This window comes from Perca fluviatilis, chromosome 19, assembly GCF_010015445.1.
Source record: "Perca fluviatilis chromosome 19, GENO_Pfluv_1.0, whole genome shotgun sequence".
NCBI lineage: Eukaryota > Metazoa > Chordata > Actinopteri > Perciformes > Percidae > Perca > Perca fluviatilis.
The window spans coordinates 7961380-7982167 of NC_053130.1; the positions used below are offsets into that span (position 1 = coordinate 7961380).

A 20788-nucleotide genomic window follows, 5' to 3' on the forward strand; every position below is an offset into this window, starting at 1 on the left:
AGGACTAATGAAACGGTGAACGAGCGGTCAACGCTTCTGATTGACCCTCTCGCGACCCGATGGCAGCTAGGCTACATTCTTAAAGAAGAATGCGCTTTCAAAAAACCGAAACATCACTCCCGTTGTTGTTGTTGCCTCTAAAAGGAGTCCGCCAAAGTTCAGAGCTAGGGAACGCCATTCAAAAGGTGTAAGCTAATGATTCCAGTATTCAAACCCCTATTCAGCAGGAGAGCCTGGGCTGGAATTGTTGTGAAAAATGAAAGTTTTAGGTCAAAGTCCTTTTTTTTTTTTAAGTCAAGGCATGGATTAATAGTTCTAAACTGAATAGATTTTTTTTTTTTAACCATTTGTACTTTTATCTGCAAATAGGTGCTCTGAACTCATCATTTCAAAAATGTTAAGAAACCAACGTTTCGGCTTAAAAAAAACCTTTTCCTATGGTTTAATATGCTTTTACATGATCTTCTCTTTTCTTGCAACCCAAGCTTTTTTGCGTCAGAAACAAATGGTTCGGGCCAGAGTTTTCGCCAGCCCCTCACTCAAACGGCCATGGGAGTTTAGTAAATGTAAACAGCAAAAATGAGTCCCTGCCAGAGCACAGAAAAAATGCCCAAGGCAAGAAGTGGAAACAGGCAGTCTCTGTGGCATCGGAGACCAAAACATACAGTAAATACACACGCTCAGCACCTCATTTTGAGAAGTAAATGCAAGTAAATGTCAGTGATACTTCTAATAATATATTACCATGAGTGAATAAAGACATAAGGAATAGATGATGGTGTTGCCTTTGAGCCTGGGCATTGATATATACAGAGTGGGATAAAGATCAATACATCATGTTTATGTTTTTTACCTTTAATTTAATATTTACCAAAGATAAACAGCGTACAAAGAGACAAGAACAACGATAACAACACCAACTACTGTATAAAATAGCAAAAAATTGCCGGTGCAACACAGATGTCTTCTTACTTGATGGTTTTATTTCTTAAGTTGCGTGACAGTGACTAACGTTTCGATGTAAGGTTACATCTTCATCAGAGTCCTGTATGTACTGTTGTGTCCTGCCTTGGTTGCACCGGATTGTTGTGGTCTGCAGAAGCGCAGAGAACTTTCCCTTTTTTTCCACCAACTACTGTATGTCTGTAATAGCAGTCATGTTGGTAAATATGCCTTTCATTGCAGATTGCCTAATTTAAACCCAATCATCCTTGTATATATAGAGCTTTTGGGGCGTCCAGTGGCCAGCAGATGACAGATTTTGATTATAAAACATCTATAGGGGCTGGGGACCATCATAAATGTATTTCAGCTGCATCTCAATGAGAAATTTAGACTTGCCCTCAGGGCCATGTTCTTTCAAAGATTGTCATTTTTTATTTTTATTTTAGTCCAATCTGAGGTCCAGGCCAAGTTCGTAAATTGCCATAAGCCACCATCTCAATGCTGGACTCGTTTGCACTGCGGCTGCTAGCTTGTAAACAAGCTGGTGGCTTGTTTACCAACTTTGGCAGGTGACCAATTATTCTGTCCTCAAAACCGAGGTGGCTTGTGAAGTTGTGAAAAAGGTGGCTTTACCAACTGCTGCGGCCTTGACTGTTTTCCTGGTTGTTATCAAATGCTGAAAATTTTTAAAAAACGAAAAAATATATATGAGGCGATCAGTAACACGCTGTCTCTTAATGCATGTTTCTCTTCTATGAAAGCAAATCATTCATTTCCACTGTTTTTACAGGTCTAATTATAGTCACATCACTTTTTCCAATCCAGTATACCTCAATGAAAGAGCTATAGGTGCTTAAATACCACCAAGGTCACACAAACTTGCTCTTGCAGTGCTGAACTGAATGATGTATTATGATGGAGAGTGTTCAAGATACTGTCATTCAGCAAAACACAGAAATCTAAAGCATGAATGAAATCACCAGCATGGCTCCTTTTAAAAACAGATTAAAACAGGGTAATAGATAGAACTCTATGAATAGATATAAAAACAGAATACATAATTTCCAGCGGAATATTTGTCCGTACGACTATGTGATGTATTCCACTTGCAAATGAATCAATAGCATTGCACATTTGCATAGTAAAGCACAGTAAAGTAGTAAATCTCTCTTCCACTGAGCTACAAGACTGAGTTCATGCACATATCCCAACCCAACGTCCGGCTCGTCCACAGCGCACTGTTGCAGGCGGTTCTCAAGAATCATTGGTACTATATCGCTACGAAAAGTAATGCACTGTAATTTGTATGTATTTCACGTATTTATCGCTGTATGCACCACAGTAACTCTTTGATGTATAAGACTGCTGTGGTCCGCGTAGGGAGGAGGTCGGTGTGGATGGTTGGGTCATAAAACACTGCGTTTTCAAGCAGGGGGAGGGGATTTGGGGTCCCTTTTTGTCGGCTAAACTCAACCGCATCGGCCTCTGAAACGACCGGCACCTCACAGTAACCCATACCCTGCTGACAGTAAGCTTTATGTTACTGTAAACGGTCACCTATTTCATAGGATATCATACAAATTTTTGTGCATAACTTTTCGTATATCATACGAACCTGTTCATGAGAATGCATTGGCTATTGAGGCGGCCAGTCCTCTAGATCAGTGGTTCCCAACCTGGGGTCCGGGCACCTCCAGGGGGGGCGGCAAAGATGACAGGGGGGGCGCAAGTCTTTATCTGGTTTGAGGTTGAGGTAAAAAAAATAAAAATTTGCACATGTTAAACAAATTATAATACACTAGAATATATAATGTATACAAAAGTCTGTATGAAAACTATATTTTTTGTTGTATCCTCGTTTTTCCTGCCACCACGGCATCACTATTTTATGAATGAAACATGGCGGAGAAACGTAACAGTGCTGATAACTCCTCTGTATCAAAAAAGAAAGTAAGGCTCTATCCCGAGAGTTACCTCAACTTTGGTTTTGGGGGGGGGGGCTCAGCTTTTCTTAGACATGAGTGTGGGGGGCGCCAAGGAAAAAAGGTTGGGAACCACTGCTCTAGATAACGGATTTTCTTCCTTACAGTAATTGCACTTATGTATCAGAATTAATGTGGTGTACCTTAATGAGTTATTGATGTCAAAAAGCTACATGCTACAAGCCCCATTAATGCCTTCAATAAATTATACGACACTGACACATCATGTGCAACAGTGAAAACATGCACATCGTAAAAATGAAGGGATGCGTTGAATGATGAGTCACGGCAAATACAACTACAGAAATCTCTGTGGGAGCATGCGAGTGTAAATCTCTGTCAGCAACAAAAAGAAGACATCAGCAGCCAGCCGTGAAGTGCACCTTCGCCTATACATACCCTGTAGAACCGAATGTGTGTGGAGCTGCCTCAGTCACAGATTGGGTTCTGGGGGAGTCTATGGGTGATGACTAACCATCTATCAAAATCAAAGGAAGAGAAATGAAAAACTGACGACTGTTAACGGTGCTCTTGCTTTTGTGGTCCTGCTCTCTTTCACACTCTCCCAGAGGCTGTGGCCGTTGTCTAAGCATCAGGTAACTCCAATGAGGTGATGGGGAAGTACGGTCATGTAATCCTTTACTATTTGCATCCAAACTGATCACCAAATAGAGTGGGATGGTTTACACAGGATATGATGTGATTACACCACTGGATCTAATTCCCTGGCAGCATTAATGTCTGCTCAGTTGAGTCTTGATTAAGAGATTAGCACAAAGCTTGAACACAGAAAAAAGTAAACAACATGGCTTGCTGCCTCAGTGATGTATGTATAAATGGGTGTAGCTAAGTATTTAGTCACTCTTTGTTTCATTTTTCACTAGACACACACATCCACATTTACACGACTGATGACACTGACTAACCCACCTAAAATCCAAAGTTACCTTTCAGTTTATTTTTCTTACAATAAATAACTTAAATTTGTTGGCATTTGCGTGTCTGTTTCCCAATTGTTGTCATTGACAGCTCACAGTTGCTTTATCTTGCTGCCATATGTCTGATATTGAAGCTTTAAATAATATATATAAGTGGCTGAAAATCCTCATTGGCGATTTTAGACCCCCTAAAAATTTAAATAATAAAAAACTTTTTTTCTTTCTTTTCTTTAAAAAAAAAAAATCAATTTTAGGGCTTCAAGTTAGAGTTTGTGAACTTGTCTGTTAGTGACAGAGGACAAACAATTACAGGTTCAAAGGGCTTGATAATATCCTGTTTGGCTGTCGCCAATGCTACGCACCTGTAACCCAGCCAAGGAAAGGCTTAACAGAAAGGTAGTGTTGGCCAATCGGAGGAGGTTGTGCCAGACTCCCGCCTTTGGCTGAGTCTCTATCTGATCTGTCAGAGGGAGAGCAGGAGACGGTTGTAAAGTTGTGAAAGGTAACGTTGGTAGTCCCCAGAGAAGAAGTTGGTCATTTCATGGCGCAGATTAGAACCCAAATTGAAACGTAAGCAACTAAAATTGTCAAATTGGTCGTTATTACTGTGACTCATAAAGTGTCAGGTTTAGTTCCATCATAGTGTTAATAGTGTCAAAAAATGTTGTTGTTCAGTAGCTTAAATTACTGATTTAGCATGGGGGATAACACTTTTGCAAGGCACTGTATCCGTGTCACATTATCATTAGGGGCTGAGCCCCCCTAAAGGTCTAAACCTAGAATCGCCCCTGCAAGCAGTTAATGTGCACTGCCACTTCCCATTGCAGCATTGCAAATGGTGCCTTGCTCAGTTACATCTCAGTGGAAGTTATAGTAAGGAGGAGCAAGGGACTCACTCATAACCTAGGTTGTACTGTTAAAAGGCTTTGTGCCTTTGAAACAGAAGGACATTTTTCTTGACATATAAGTGAGATTTAGCCACTTTATCGCCTATCTGGTAGCATATCAGTCATTTTATGTGATTCATTATGAGCTTTTCGGAACAAATGACTCTTTAGATGAAATAGATTAAGCCCAGATAATCTGTAGTTAACTTGTACTCTACTCGGCCATGCCAAAATCTTCAAACCATTTACACCCTCCGCATGAGCTCCTTTAATGCCTCAGCCAAACAAAATCATTTTCTTCCTGCTCTCTTTATTAGAGTTTTATTACAGGGTATATTAGGCAGAAGTAATACATCGCAGGGCTTATTAAGAGGTTTTGGCTGCGCATTGGAGCTTCATCATCCTTAGAGTGCAGCTGCAGCCAAAGCAGAAATCCTCACGAAATCCTGAAGGCTATAAAACGGATTTATGGTTTACTCTTCACTGCAAAGATTATTTTTTTTAGACCCTGGTGTTTGTGATTCAGCATAAACGATTTCATTTGAGAGAAAGACCAGATATTTACGCATGAGGTGCGCACAGAATACAAAACACCCTCATTTAACTTTGTCTCCGTGGGATGGCCTAAATTTAGCATATTCTCACTTATCTCTTTCACGTTTTTGGTTTTTGGATTCAGCTTAATTCGCTTTCATTTTTCAGCCCTGTCGCATTACTCTCTCGTTCGGCTGACTTTCGCATCATTTTTTAAACCAAGCGATGCATTTAAAAGCCGAGTACGTGGTGGTGAACGGGACACCTCGGGCTGACCCCGGCCTAACAAAGCCAACTACTAGTCACTGTCTGGGAACCTTTTATCTCATTCTTTTATTGGAGACCTTTCTGACCGGCCATGTTTTGTTGTCCGTCCTTTGACTCGCCACAAGGCCAAATATGGCCCCGCAGTCCCTCAATATGGGCGAGATTAATTTTTCAGCTCCGGCCATCTGTGTGGGGGTAAAAGTCAGTCAGCTAAAAGTCATAAATCTACAGTCCGTGCGTTTTCAATAGGTGCTGTGTGTGGGAGGGGGTGGGGAGTGCATGGCAGATAAAGACACACGATAAGATAGGCTAGATAGATTAGATAGATAAAAAGATTAAATACATAGATAGATAGATAGATAGATAGATAGATAGATAGATAGATAGATAGATAGATAGATCGCTGGAGAATAATCTATCAAATACATTTGAGTGATAATTAGGCCTATGTCATGGCAGATAACGTTATTTTTCCAGTCCACAAACATCTATTCTTAACCATTTTTCCCCGCCAGCAAAACTTCATTAGTCCTACAATGAACATTCTTTTTCCTTCCAAATTATCCCATTACGTCTGACATAAACAACCCCAAGTGTCCTCTCTCATTGGCTGGCCCCAGGGTCACGTGGCCCGCGCGGCCGTCCGTCTATTTGACAGCCGCAGGATGGCTTGATGCCAGAGGGGGAAAAGAGACAGAGAGAGGGGAGAGAAAGAAAAATTAGTATTCTCCTACCAGCCTCGCTATAAATCAATCATGGAATCCTACGTGGTGAGCTGTAAATATGCTGAGCCGCAGTTCCCGCCTTGTGAAGAAGATTACAGTAATTTTAGTGACCAAGGGGGGTATTACAACAACCCCCAGGACAGTGGTAGTTATGGAAGGGGCTATCATCCCGTGCAGCCCCTTCCGCCTCCATACACACCACAACAAACCGACTATCACTCTTTGCAGGGCCACCACCGGGAGGATGGAGAGGACCACTCGCAGCACCAAAGTACTCCCTTCCCCGGATACAGAGAGACAAATGCCACCGGTAAGGAGTCGAGGTTCTCCGTCGGTGACCTGCAGTGCCAGGCCTGGATGACCTGTGCAAAGCCCGCTCAGGTGCAGAGGAAAACGGCCTGCCAGGGAAAAGACAAGCCGCCTATTGTTGTCTACCCGTGGATGAAGAAAGTGCACATCGCTCATGGTGAGATAGAAAGATACAAATCTCATCTCGAATTCACACTCTCTCAATTTCATTTCTGCATCATTTCAGTTTGTCTGATTCCCATGTTTACGTTTTCTTGTCTGCTCTTAGGCTGCTCTCACTTCTTTCTTTCTTTCTTTCTTTTTCTTTCCAGTGTTGTGTCCATTTGTGAGCATCGTTTTTGTTGTCGAGTTATTTATGATCTCAGTGAGAGTCAGGGAGAATTACAACCCCTATAAAGTTTTATGGCCCTGCCATTGTGTTTGTGTGTGTGTCGTGTGTGCAGCGTGAGCGTGTGTGTGTGTGTGTGTGTGTGTGTGTGTGTGTGTGCGTGTGTGTGTGTGTGTGTGAAATTGTTTGTCTCTGGTGTGCAACGCTGCGGTTAAACAAAAATCTGTAAGTAAAAGTAAAGTGAAACTCGTTTCTTCGACCTCTACCCGGTCAACCACAGAAGAAGACAACACTAACACTAAAAAGGACCAAATGATAATAACTGCGATAATGTTTCATTAAAATTTAAAAATGAATTTAAAAAAAGACTGCAGGCTAATTCAATTTAATTTATCTTAATATGCTATTATAGGCTCGTCCTCGAAATAATACTAATAGGCCTATTATCCTAATCATTGAAAATGAAATGATTAAATCGAAATCAAAAGCATAGGCTGAAAGTAATTATTATTTTATTTTTTTGAACAGTTAATCCGAACCACGTGGGTCCGGAGCCAAAGCGACTACGGACGGCCTACACACGCCAGCAGGTTCTGGAGCTCGAGAAGGAGTTCCATTTTAGCCGCTACCTGACGCGCCGCCGCCGGGTCGAGGTGGCCCACACGCTCTGCCTGTCCGAGCGCCAGGTGAAGGTCTGGTTCCAGAACCGACGCATGCGCTGGAAGAAAGACAACAAGCTGCCGAACACCAAAGGAAGGAGCAAAAACAAGAAGGCAACGGACAACAATAACAACAACAGCAGCAGCAGCAGCAGCAGCAGCAGCAGCAGCAGCAGCGATAGTACCATGAAGGCGGTCATAACTGTCTGAAAACAGAAGCAGAGTTTGGCCGTCAGAGGCAGCCATGTTAGCACCTTCACTCTCCAAATCTGATGGTGCTAAACTGATCCAGGGTGACTGAAACTATTCTAAACGGCTTCAAAATTACAGGCTGTCCATCTATAGCCCTAAATAAGGCTTTTAAAATTCGTTAATGTATTTTGCCTTATATTTTAACTTTGAAGTGTTTCTAATTATTTCTGTTGTGTAGAGGTTCCAATTTCAGTTTGCTATTTTATTCATTAATTCATGTTTTGAGTCTTACATTTAGGTAAACTTCAAGCTTAGATGGTCTGACATCTCTCTGTGGAAATTAGGTAATAGACATCGGATATTAAGGGCGCATGCCTATTTGGATGGGCGGATTGTGTCTTTTGGAGAAAAAAAAACAGGGTTTTATTTCTACAGGGTAAACTTTATACAGGGTTTTATAATAGCTACCTAAAAATTAAATTAGCCTAACTTATGAATATGCACATTACCAAAATGTTGTGTCCACAAACTGGCGCTTAACGGGGCAATAAACAGAAGACCAGACACGACGAATTGCTCGGCGGCTGACTTGCAGAATAGTTGTCGTTTTAGCTTTTATTTTGTACATAGAGGAGCATCCAAAAACAATACGCATTTAGGATAAGTAGCCATATCGTGCATATTGTTTTTCATCTCCAAAAGGTGAGGAAATTTTCACTAATTTAGGGGAAAGTTTTACATTTTTACACACGGGGAAATAGATAAATAAAGAATTTTAAAAAAACAGCCAAATTGGAGGTACAGGTTTTTAATGCACGACGCTGACTGTAAATCCAACGTATTTTCTCAGGGTTACAGGGTTTTAACGAACATAACTTTCTGAAACGTTTGTTGTTTGATTTAGCACCGAGAGGTTTAAAATAGGCTAATCCTCTCTGAAACAGCATATTGTTGCATGTTCAAAGAATATGTTCTCTCTTTGATTCCAGTTTAATATGCTATTGATTTCTATTATAGCCTACGCCAGTACTTATTTTGTATTATTATTTAGAAGAAGCATTGCATTCTTTGTAGCAAGCATCTGTTCTTTTGTACGTGTTAATCTTTGAAAAAAAAGAATAACTCTTTGTGTAAGAATTTTATATGTGGAAATGTTTTGATAAAATACTTCGATGATAAAAAAATATGTTTCAAACTGCGATTATTCTCTTCTCTCACACACACACACACACACACACACACACACACACACACACACACACACACACACACACACACACACACACACACACACACACACACACACACACACACACACAGAGAGAACATGTTTTATGAATGAAAGACGAGAATTCATAATCTTCATCTTCAAACAAGGAATCAAACAGCTATGCATAAAATACGCTCATTTTACTGTTTTATCAATACATGTGCGCATGTGTACATTGTTACTATAAACGATAATAGAGCGATCATCTGTAACATAGACGATCTTTGTTATACACTCGTAATTTAACGGAGCGTCAAGCCACTAGAGGTGAGCCAAGATAAATAGCCTATGTAGTAGGCCTACGTGATAAATGTGAAGATTTCCCCCCATGAGGATTAAAATGTTCACTGAATTATTCTGCGGAGAGACGGTGATCCTTAACGTTTAATCATTAGAGCGACAGTTTGTTTTAACGGCTCTCTGTCTTTAGCCAAGACAGAGAGCAGCCTAAAAGGGCTTTAAACATGGTAGACACTGTAGCATTTCACATAGGCTATGAGCCTTTCTATACGTTTTAAATTCATTATTAGCCAGTCGGAGGATCTTATGCAGTCTTGTGACTTGTATGCGCATTTTACGCATTGATTACGCACAGCGCAGGGCTTCTAAAGAAACCCTGTGTGTGCGTTTGTGTGTGTGTGTGTGTGTGTGTGTGTGGGGGGGGGGGGGGTGTGAGGAAATGAGCACCGAGCCATTAATTGGTGGCTTCCGGTCGAGACGCGGTAAAATGTGCAGGAAAGGCACAACGGGGCAAAATGGAATATATCACATGCTGGAGATCCTCCACATAGCGGACCAGCCAACAAAAATTATAGTCAAAACATTCACTCACAAACGAAAAGCTTTGGATGGTCTGCATGTCTGTAATTTGAGACAACAGCAAAGGGTAACGGAGAGATACTTTACTTGTTTTGCTCTCCTGTGGGATATTCAGACCTGACATCAATTCCATGTTGTGCATATATTTGGTTGATCAGGCTATATTTTGTGATAGCCTTTTTATAAAAGTTTTCAGAAACAGTAAAAAAACAAACATATATGCCTATTAACAATATGTACATTTTATTTAAATTCAAATGGACAAAAATAATGAAAAACAAACTTGACAACAGTGCAGATTGCCAGTGTGCAAAGTTGGCTATATTTCCTCTGAATATAATTCAAACTGTATATATTGTATCATTAATTGTGTACCGTGCTTGTACTCTCTGTATTGTAAACATCTCTGATCATATTTTGTAATGGCAGTAATGTATGTGTTTGCGCTTGGTGGACGTTATTCATGTAGGCTGGTGTATATCACACCAACCTTCGTTTCTGCAGTCTGACTGTGGTGAAGCAAGAACGTCCCCGGCTGGTTGCACTACGTACTGCAGCCTGGAAGAGAAATAAACAAAGACCATGTAAGAAAAGCTCTATCTGACATCTTCTCTGTTAGGGAAAACAAATGCACCATTTAGATAGGCTACATAGGCTATTTGTGATTAGTTATAGGCCTACAGTCCCATGGATTAGGGAAACGTGGGCTGTAATTTAGATGATTAACATTAATTGCATTAATGTCAGGATTAATACTAAAATAACAACCTGTGCATAATTATTCAAACCAGCAATACCCACTACTGTTTTCAAAGCTGTGGTTGAGACTGGTTCAAAAATACGACAATTTTAATAATCGCGGTGGCGTTGTACTCGACTCCATTATGGCGTGTTTTTGTTACTTTTTCAAGCTGTTCAACAGTGTCACCACACCACAGACTATTGAGAAATATTATTATAACAGAGAATTGGATAGTACACACACAGTGACTGCAGCCGACAGTTGTCTCCAGCTCAGGCGTAAAGCGGAACTAAATCATTGTTACATTTACTTCTCGGGACATTAATCGCGGGCGGACCAGTTGGTGACTGCAGGACAAGCATTTGCCCTTAAACTTGCATTTAGCTAGTGTAATTGACCTCATCTGTCATTATAATTAATTATTATTTAGCGATACGGATATATCAGCATCACAATGTCTCTTGCGGCAGAGGCTTTCGTGTCGCAGATGGCAGGTAATGTGTTGACTTTACACAGTGCTTCTATTATTGACTGTTAAGCTAGCTTTAGCCAGCTAACATCAGCTAACGTTTACAGCCATGTAGGTCTAAGTTAGCAGTTTACTTGCGTTTGTTAATTACATTTAAGTGACCGTTGTCGTTTAACATAGCAGGACTGTTCAACCATTACTGCAAATGTCTGCTCTTGTCCACTGTTATCTGTTTATGTAGCAAAGACTAACGTTAGCTCGGTTAGCCTTGCTCCCATACAGGACTGTAACGTTAACGATACACTAACTAACGTTACGCGTCCTGTATGGCTAACCGAGTGTAGCACTTACTTTAGGAATATAATGCAAATAAAGTTATTTATTAGATTAATGTGAAAATTATAAACACAATGGAGGACTGAGAATTTAAGCAGAAACAGTACAGGGGAGTTCACGTCGATGACAGCCTTGTTTTTATTTATACATACATATCATCACAGACATACAACACAAAATACACCAAACAAATGACATACAACATCACATCAGATACACAACATACAGGGGTACAGCCACAGCCACGATAGGCCTAAGTGGACAAGCTGGGAGAAGCAGAGAAAATAAATAAATAAATAAAACCTTATTAATAAACCTTTGAAGTCACACACGACTCACCGGCCTTAATGTTTTTTGAGTACTTAATTGAATCAATGTAATTTCTAAACTCAGTCATAAAACCAGAAAAGAAGGGTTTAGAGCCACTGAATTTGTTCCTATGGATGTGGTATTTAGCATATATAAATAAAATATGTATAATAAAGTGTTTACCTTCATATTCAGCTTCAAAGTCAAACATACCAAACAAAACATCCTTAAAGCAAAATGAAACATCTGGGATTAATACTGAGTGAATGGATTGTAGGAACTCGGACCAGAATTTTACTGTATGGGGACAGTTCGAAAAAAGATGCAACACGTTTTTATCAGTGCTATTACAAAACGAGCAGTTAGACTCAATATCCTGGTTTTAAGGAAGGATTTTGCTGGGCAAAACCTGTGTATTAGTTTAAACTAAACTTCTCTCACTTTATTAGTAACAAGGTATTTGAAAGGTAAGGACCACACTTTCTTCCAGGGAATATTCTCTACAATACCATTACAGTATGGAATAACATAGGGGATAGTAATGATGTTAGTCTGGAATAAAGCTCTAATTTTCCTATTAATGCTGCAATTTTATGTTGAGAAGCACAAACCACCAACAGAAGTATCAGTTAATTTGATTAGATGAGTAAGTGGTTGTGGGGGAATATTACCCTTCAACAACATTATAATCCCAGTGGGAATTTCATCAAAAATAATAGCATATTCCTTGACTGTTACTGGAATTTGATATTTTCTTAGGAAATCTGAGTATTTGGATCAAAAAGTTAACTAACAAGTGTAATGTTATTGCTAAACCAGTTTAAAAAAAAGATTTGTTTTTGTAGAGAATGTTCTCATTATTCCAAATGTAGCATTTTTGAGGTGAGAAATTATGCTTAAATATGAGAGACTACGCCAAAAGCATTTGCTTGTGAAAGTTAGACAATTTGATTGGGATTTTACTAATCTTGTAATTACACATCAATAAAAACTCCAGGCCACCAACTTCAGAAAAAATATAGTTAGGGATAAAGTTCCATAAGGATGCAGGGTTATTAATAAACTGTCTAATCCAGTTTATTTTGAAAGTGTTATTTAATGTGGTGAAGTCTAAAAAGTTCACACCCCCCATTGATTAGAGTTCATTATAACAGATTTTTCAATATGGTGTATTCTGTTTTTCCATATAAACAACATTGAATAAATTTTTTTGGACACGCTACTATCTAGAGCTAAAGAGAGAGCACCATAAGTAAGTCTGGATATACCATCAGCTTTTGAGAATAAGATTATTATTATTATTATTATTATTACCTCTTAAAGATAAGTCTCTTTGTAACCATGAATTCAGTTTCCTTTGTGTTTTCTGAAAGGTTAAGAGAAAAGTTAAGAGAGCACCTTGTAGATTGGTCTTTGGCTATGATAATTCCTAGATAAGTGACCTGATCTTTTACAGGGATGTTATGTATAGAGGGCACCAAGCAATCTTTTATAGCCATAAGTTCACACTTTTTTAAGTTCAAGTGAAGGCCAGAGGCTTTCGAGAAACCTTCAATTAATTCTAACGATAGAAGAATTTGGAAGGCGTCCTTGTGGTGTCATCAGCAAGTTGACTGATTTATAATCTGCCTATCCGCAATTAAGATTCCTTGTAAGGCACTGTTTGAAATATGAAGAGCCAGGAGACACAGGCTCAGAGTCATTCTCGTTGCTTGTTCGTAACTTGGACTTCTTTGCTGCTCGCGGTTCAGGAGTTTCTGGTAACTTTGAAGGCTCCACACACATCTCAGTTTGCTCTGGTAATGTGTGTTAAAGTGTTTGACTCAAATTGGTCACTCTGGGATTTCTTGGCATAAGAATGCATTACAGTATGCATATCTTCCGCTTCTTCCATGGTCCGAAAGATTTTCGAAGAAGGAGGAAAAAAAAAAAAAAAGGGCACTTACTGGGTTAGTTTCTCAAAAAGAAGTCCGGTCAGTTTGACCATGCTGAATTAAAGGTCCCATGGCATGAAAAATTCACTTTATTAGGTTTTTTTAACATTAATATGCGTTCCCCCAGCCTGCCTATGGTCCCCCAGTGGCTAGAAATGGCGATAGGTGTAAACCGAGCCCTGGGTATCCTGCTCTGCCTTTGAGAAAATGAAAGCTCAGATGGACCAATCTGGAATCTTCTCCTTATGAGGTCATAAGGAGCAAGGTTACCTCCCCTTTCTCTGCTTTGCCCGCCCAGAGAATTTGGCCCACCCATGAGAGAGAGAGAGACATCATGGCTTTCAAACGAGCAAAGTGGCAGTTGGTCAAGGCCACACCCCCACCCTTCACCTTGCCCCCCTTCTCTCCTCCTCAATAGCTACAGACACAGAAATGGCACGTCCTAAGGAAAGCTCATTGTGGGACTGGCTCTAGTGGCTGTAATTCTGCACCAAGGCTGAATTTCGGGAAAGAGACTTCAGATACAGCAGTGTTTCTCAACGGGGGCGGTACCGCCCCCCAGGGGGCGTTCAGAAGATGATGGGGGGCGTTAGAAGCAATATTTTGGAAAGGGGGGCGTTGAGGTGCCCTTGGGGGGCGTTTGTTTGAAAGCTAGTTTAAACCAAAGATTCACAATAACAATACATGTTTACACTTAAACTACTTGCAAAAAACAGTTTTCTGCAACATTAAAAACCTGCCAGTTCACGGCACTGCAACTGGACGTGGATCATTGTTCGGCGCAGCTCCGTGCTGCCTTCATGGAAACGGGAAGTCAGAGCATCGTCTTAAATGAGCTCCGTATTTCAGCGTGAAGCTGCGTTCAGAAGAAAAAATAGCACCGCCGCAGGGTGGTGCGACGTCCTGATGTATTCTTTAATCCCCCAATGTAGCACAAGTAGACTTTATATTTCACAGTAACAGTTTTTCGTCAGATCTTTTATAGAACCCAACGTTTCCTACTGTACCTGAAGGCAGCTTAATTTCCACGAAGAAAAGAAGAGACGAGCGAGAGATTTTTTTTTTTTTTCGGCCGAGGGATATCGACTGTGCTTTGTTGTTTGGCAAACATTTAGCTGTCCCCAAACTCCCGGGCAATTCAGGGCTTGTGTTTGCTGTTTTAAAACTTTCTTGTTGAAGCGATAGAGGAAGAGATGTCACTGTTTACTGTACGGGACTCCACCTCCTCAAAACGCGCGCGGTGTGGGGGTGCGCTTCTCCAAACGTTTTTTTCTGCTATTTACTCGCAAGACAGGCGATAGCAAACCTAGACTTTCAAACCTAGACTCTTCAAACCTAGACTCTTCAAACCTAGACTCTTCAAACCTAGACTCTTCAAACCTAGACTCTTCAAACCTAGACTCTTCAATCCTAGACTCTTCAATCCTAGACTCTTCTAACCTAGACTCTTCTAACTTATACTCTTCTAAGCATCAACAAAGGGCTCTCACTAACTTTCAAAGGTTGTAAACTTATTTCCATTCGGCAGTAGGTGTCGTTCTTCAAGTCGTTTGTCATCACCAAAATGAAAACCTTGTTTCTGTGTGTGTGTGTGTGTGTGTGTGTGTGTGTGTGTGTAATCCTGCTTTTACCCCATGATAAGTGCAAGCTTGTTTTCCGTTGGAACAATTTAAATGAAAAATAGATTTGAATGTTAAATTGCTAGCTGTTTCTGATTGGCTACTGTTAGTGTTTGTAATAATAATAATAATAATAATAATAATAATAATAATAATAATAATACATTTTATTTAAAGCGCCTTTCATGACACCCAAGGTCACTTCACAACCAAAAAAGGACATTCAAATTATAGTCATCTTATAAAGGTGCTGAGGTTCACACCATGCAGCAGGCCTTTTGATAATACCTAATTATAGTTTGAATGTTACATATCTAGTAGTTCTGATTGGCTGCTGTTATTTAATTTGAATGTCAAATGGTTGCATTTAAAAAAAAAAACTGTAAATATTTCTATTCACATGGCTTTTTTGATACCTGGGAAACTAATACATGTGTTGTTTGTCATTCAATGATTTGATTTATTGATTATTTTTAATAACAATAGTAACGACAATAATAGGCCTATATTAGGGCGTAATCATTAATATCCAGGGCAATTAGCCTACATAATATTTGATGGGGGGCGTTAGGGACCTGGATAATGGATAGGGGGGCGCTGGCACAAAAAAGGTTGAGAACCACTGGCCTATATAAAAGTATCCAAAGAGCACCATGTCATGGGACCTTTAAACTCATCTGCAAAACAGTTTGATAAACCAACTTAGCACCCTGTAATTGTGTGTGTGTGTGTGTGTTTTTGACATTGACAGCTGCTGAGCCTTGGCCTGAATCTGCCACCTTGTACCAACCGCTGAAGGGTGAGTCAGAGTTTGTCTGAAATGAAGAAACAACTTTTTTAATTGTTGCTATAGAGGCTATTCGTCTAGTTGTTTACATTACTTTGGTGTCGTTTTTCCAGAGGATCAGATTTTGCTGTCAGACTGCGCCTCATCTCTCGCAGTTCAGGTGACGTTCTGTTCTGTTTGTGTGTTCTCAACAAATATATCAGAACATATGTGTATCATATTTTGCAGGGATTTTTGTTTCTGCATGGGAAAAAAACACCAGGAAACTAGGATTGACACATTAATTGACCCTTTCATGTTTTTCGTCTGTACAGGCCTACCTCAGGATGTGCGGTCTACCAGTGCAGGTGGTTTGCAGAGCAAATGCTGAATACATGTCCCCCTCTGGTTAGTACACATGCTGCTGCAGAGGTGAATTTACTCTCGCCATGCTGTGATTGTCAGCATGCAATCTTTGTGGTATTATCTATGTTATTGAAAAGTTGACAATATTAACTTTGTATCTTCCAGTTCAGAGCAATCAGGACATTTTCAAATCCAGTATCATGTATCCACATATAACCAGAAGTTGAAACAGATCTTATACTTTTTTTTTGGGGGGGTTTTATTTGGTTCTTTACTAGCTGTGATATCAAAATCTCTATACTGTAGCTGGTTAAAACATGGTCGGCTACTCAGCTTGTTTTTTCTTTTGTTGGAAGTTCAGTAATATAACCTTGATATACCTCTCAGTCTTTGTAGCCTGGTTTGTCCCGCTACTTTGTATCCACATTGTGTCTAGATGCAGGTGAAACGGACTCGTGGACTGCTGAGCTCTTGGCCTTTTGGGTTTTGTGGTTATAGGCATTGGGGTTGCTCCTTTTTAAAAGTGACTTGTAATGATTTTTTACGGTCTGCCTTTCTCTCCCTCTCTCTGTTTTCTATGTGTGTGTCTCTGTAGGTAAGATTCCCTTTATCCACGTCGGGAACCAGGTGGTGTCAGAACTGGGGCCGATAGTGCAGTTCACCAAAGCTAAGGTGTGTTAACACAGATACTGAAGTTGTTTTATCGCAGCTTGTTTTACGTAAGAGACACACTAAGAGATTTTATCACCTGAAGTTGTCATTGATGTAATTTTCTGGGAATATTACTAATATTAGGAGATCACTTGTAGTTTCCTAAACTGTTTTATGTGTTCGTAAAATGAGAAGAAACATCATTTTTTGGGTTCCCAGGGTCATTCTCTGAGCGAAGGCTTAGACGATGTTCAGAGAGCTGAAATGAAAGCGTACATGGAGCTGGTCAACAACATGCTGCTTACTGCTGAGGTACACACCTGCCTACACTCACTGCCGTACAGCCGAAATAATATACTGACATTATTTGTTGCATTTATCAATATTACTGGATAATATCTTCTCATTCAAGTCTCCTCTCCTACTTACAGTTGTACATCCAGTGGTGTGATGACCCTACCGCTGCTGAGGTGTGTATAATGGCATTTTTCCATTACATGGTACCTGCTCGACTCAGCTCGACTCTACTCGCCTTTTTTGGTTTTCCATTAAAGAAAAGTATCACCTCCGTCGAGGTTCCAAGCGAGCTGAGGCGATACCAAAAGGTGACGTGAAAACCTGCAGACTACTGATTGGTCGGAGAGAATCGTCACTAATCACTGCGTCATCACTGCTAGCGACAGATGGGGGTGTCCTGAACAAACCCGCCATTTTTAAATAGTTTGTTTTTGCTGCCTCCAGCTTCTTTTGAAACTAAATTTGTCTTCTGGCTGTGGCAACAGCCAAATGCTGAGAGTCAAAAACAACACACCTTCGACGTTAAGTAAGTGTGTGTGTGTGTTGCCTTAGTTCACGGCAGTTTCCTGCGGCATCACTATGACGACCAGCCACGCTCACCTCAGGCATGAGGCGGTACTAAATCTGCAATGGAAAGGACAGGGCACCGCGGTCGAGTAGAGTCCAGCAGGTACCATGTAATGGAAAAATGCCATAATTGTCTTTAGATAAAAAATCCGATGCAGCAGTTATTAATTGCCTGATAATCACACGTGTGTGTTTTGTGTAGATCTCACGTCCCAGATACAGCAGTCCGTACTCGTGGCCTCTCAGTAACATCCTCGCCTATCAGAAGCAGTGGGAGGTTCGCAGGAAGATGAACGCCATCGGCTGGGGAGGGAAAACCCTGGAGCAGGTTAGCAACCACACAGCAATGAATTTCTGATGTTGTACATGCTTTACAATTGTTTTAATTAAATGAAGGCTTTTGTAGTTGCATACAGAAACACAAATAGTATCTTGATGTGATTAAAACACTTCCCTCTTGTGTTTCAAGGTTTATGAGGACGTGAGTCAGTGCTGCCAGGCTCTCTCCCAGAGGCTGGGAACACAGCCATACTTTTTTAATAAACAGTATGTATCTCTCTGTCTCTGTCTGTCCGCCTGTCAGATGTCTCTTGTTTTTCTCTGTTAGTCATAGCAGCTAGATAACATATCATGGCACACTCCCATGCAGATAATGCTCTTTAGCTGACTTTATAGTGGTCAAAGCCAAAAAGAAAAGTGTTTGAAGCATCTTACAGCTTTTTGGTTAGCACCACCCTGTGGTGTAATATTGTAAAGACCTCCCAGTTCTTTTTTTTCTGTACCTCCTTAAACCATGTATTAATTCTTTTAAAACGATGATAAAAGAATCTGCCACTTTTTGTAATGTACTGCATGTCAACGTCATGGCTTCTTTTAACCCTTCCATTCAGATTTCTCATCAAATTTCTTGATTGTTAGAAGCAAGGAAGTCACAGTAGAAGCAGAGATGCTATGGTGCATCACTTGTACAGGTTTCAACTGTACACATTTTAAATATAAATATTGACCAGACTTGGCTTACCACATAACTCAAATTAAAGTGATTATCTTGAATTGAATGGTTCGTTTCAGCAGTAACTAACAAACTGTGTGTGTCTGTGTTGCAGGCCTACGGAACTGGATGCATTGGTGTTTGGTCACCTTTTCACCATACTGACCACCAGACTGACCAGCACTGAGCTGGCAGAGCGGATCAAGAGCTACAGCAACCTGTTGTCCTTCTGCAGACGCATCGAACAGACCTATTTTGAAAACAAGAGCTCTTGAAGGAATGAAACCTCTGTATTATCTCATCTTGTACATTCGGCCCATCCTTCTCTCATTCCCTCACTGTATCACCAAGTAGCTTATATTCACATACCCTTCCCTTCGTGATTCTTGCTTTCCTTCTCCTTTTTGCTTCGTACCTGTACATAGTTGCATGCTGCTGATAGGAGTCCAGAGGAACCAGTTTTAGGATTAGTCCACTGCACATAGATTAAAAATACATGAATGTACCCTAAAATCACAGTAAAGATCATTTTTAAGGGTATTACTAACCCAGGTATAACATCTAAAAAGATGTTTCCAAGTTAAACGCAGAATGTATAATGACGTTCACAAGAAAACGCTGTCTGATCTGAATAACTCTTTTAGTTGAAGTGCTTCAGAAAGCCACCAAATTAGTTTTCAACAGACCATGGAGCCTTTACATTTCCAGCATTATGGGAATTAAATAAGACTACTTATGACAGTAACGCAACTCTTCACGGATCCCAGAAGGAGGTCAGAAGTCAGGGTTAGCTGCAGATGATCTGACAGGGATTCAGTGTCAGGCTTATGGACACCAGAGTAGTATGGATGCTTCCCAAAACAGGCCTAATTTATATGCTCTTACTGTTGTCATTGATGCTCTCTGTTACACGGGAACTCTGTCTACTCTGACATGTATCATAGTACATTTACAAATGCCAACAGGCTCAGAGCGGTTGGATTTCACAGCTGTGTGACATGGCTGCCTTTCAGAAGGCAGACTGAGACTTGAACTGGGTTTGAGATCAAACGGCTCGTTTTTTTTTTTTTCCTTCCAAGAACTTTAGAAGCGTGTAAGAAATGTGAGGCAGTGTTGGTATACTTGTTTTTCTTCTGTACAAAAAAAGACAAGGAACATAATGATGAAGATGTGACTTAATCCTTAGTTTTTCCACCATTGTTTGCTTTGTGTGAATTAAAAGTGCCTACAGAATAAAAGTCATTAAATCATTTAACAAACTGAGTTTCTTGTTTATCCCCCCCCCCATATAAAGCTTTGACTTGAGCATGTATTTTCATTTTTGTTTAATGTATAATGTTTTAATTTGTATAATAAACAAAAATTACACCAATTGTAAAGTGATATTCTATCCTGTTTGACGTGTATGTGTAATAATCTTTTATTGATACATGGAAATAGAAATGCAAGAAGTATACTGTTATTAAAGAACCCTACCCTTAAAAGGCAGCCACACGCTCAGCTCTTCTCATTTATCATTAAACCGTTGCTGAAACTTTCTCACCATCTAAAATATTTTGCTCCTTAGAAAAGTCAGAAAAATTAAAGACACGAAAAACCAAATAAGTTTTAATTAAGGAAAGAGCACAGCTTCAGTCTATAGGGAAATCTCTTAAAGTCTAATTTTAGTCCTAATTTGTGGCTAGGTTCACACACTCTACTGCATGTTTCTGCCTGCAGGTCTCAGACAAGCTCAATGGTAATGTCTGATCACCTCTGATTGCCCTCTAGTTGAGCAGTTTGTGTCTGTGTGTGTGTGTGTGTGTGTGTGACAGACGGAACGAGTGTCTGTCTTCCAGGTTTCCTGTGAGGTCAGAGTGTGACCTGTGAACTTCCGGGAGCTGTGA

The 20788-nt window shown here is 40.2% G+C and overlaps 2 protein-coding genes across 2 annotated transcripts; both read left to right on the top strand.

Annotated features, from left to right (window-relative positions):
• The first annotated feature begins 5992 nt into the window (after positions 1-5992).
• Positions 5993-8934, top strand: LOC120548260 (homeobox protein Hox-D4b-like). The gene is made up of 2 exons (XM_039784379.1): positions 5993-6744; positions 7444-8934. Exons 1-2 carry the CDS (start codon positions 6309-6311, stop codon positions 7782-7784), a joined length of 777 nt encoding a protein of 258 aa, XP_039640313.1. The 5' UTR covers positions 5993-6308; the 3' UTR covers positions 7785-8934.
• Positions 8935-11051: 2117 nt separating this feature from the next.
• mtx2 (metaxin 2) lies at positions 11052-20299 on the top strand. Its single transcript, XM_039784378.1, has 10 exons — positions 11052-11091; positions 16016-16063; positions 16165-16211; positions 16366-16438; positions 16992-17068; positions 17267-17359; positions 17479-17517; positions 18114-18239; positions 18381-18457; positions 19018-20299. Exons 1-10 carry the CDS (start codon positions 11052-11054, stop codon positions 19175-19177), a joined length of 780 nt encoding a protein of 259 aa, XP_039640312.1. The 3' UTR covers positions 19178-20299.
• Positions 20300-20788: the final 489 nt, after the last annotated feature.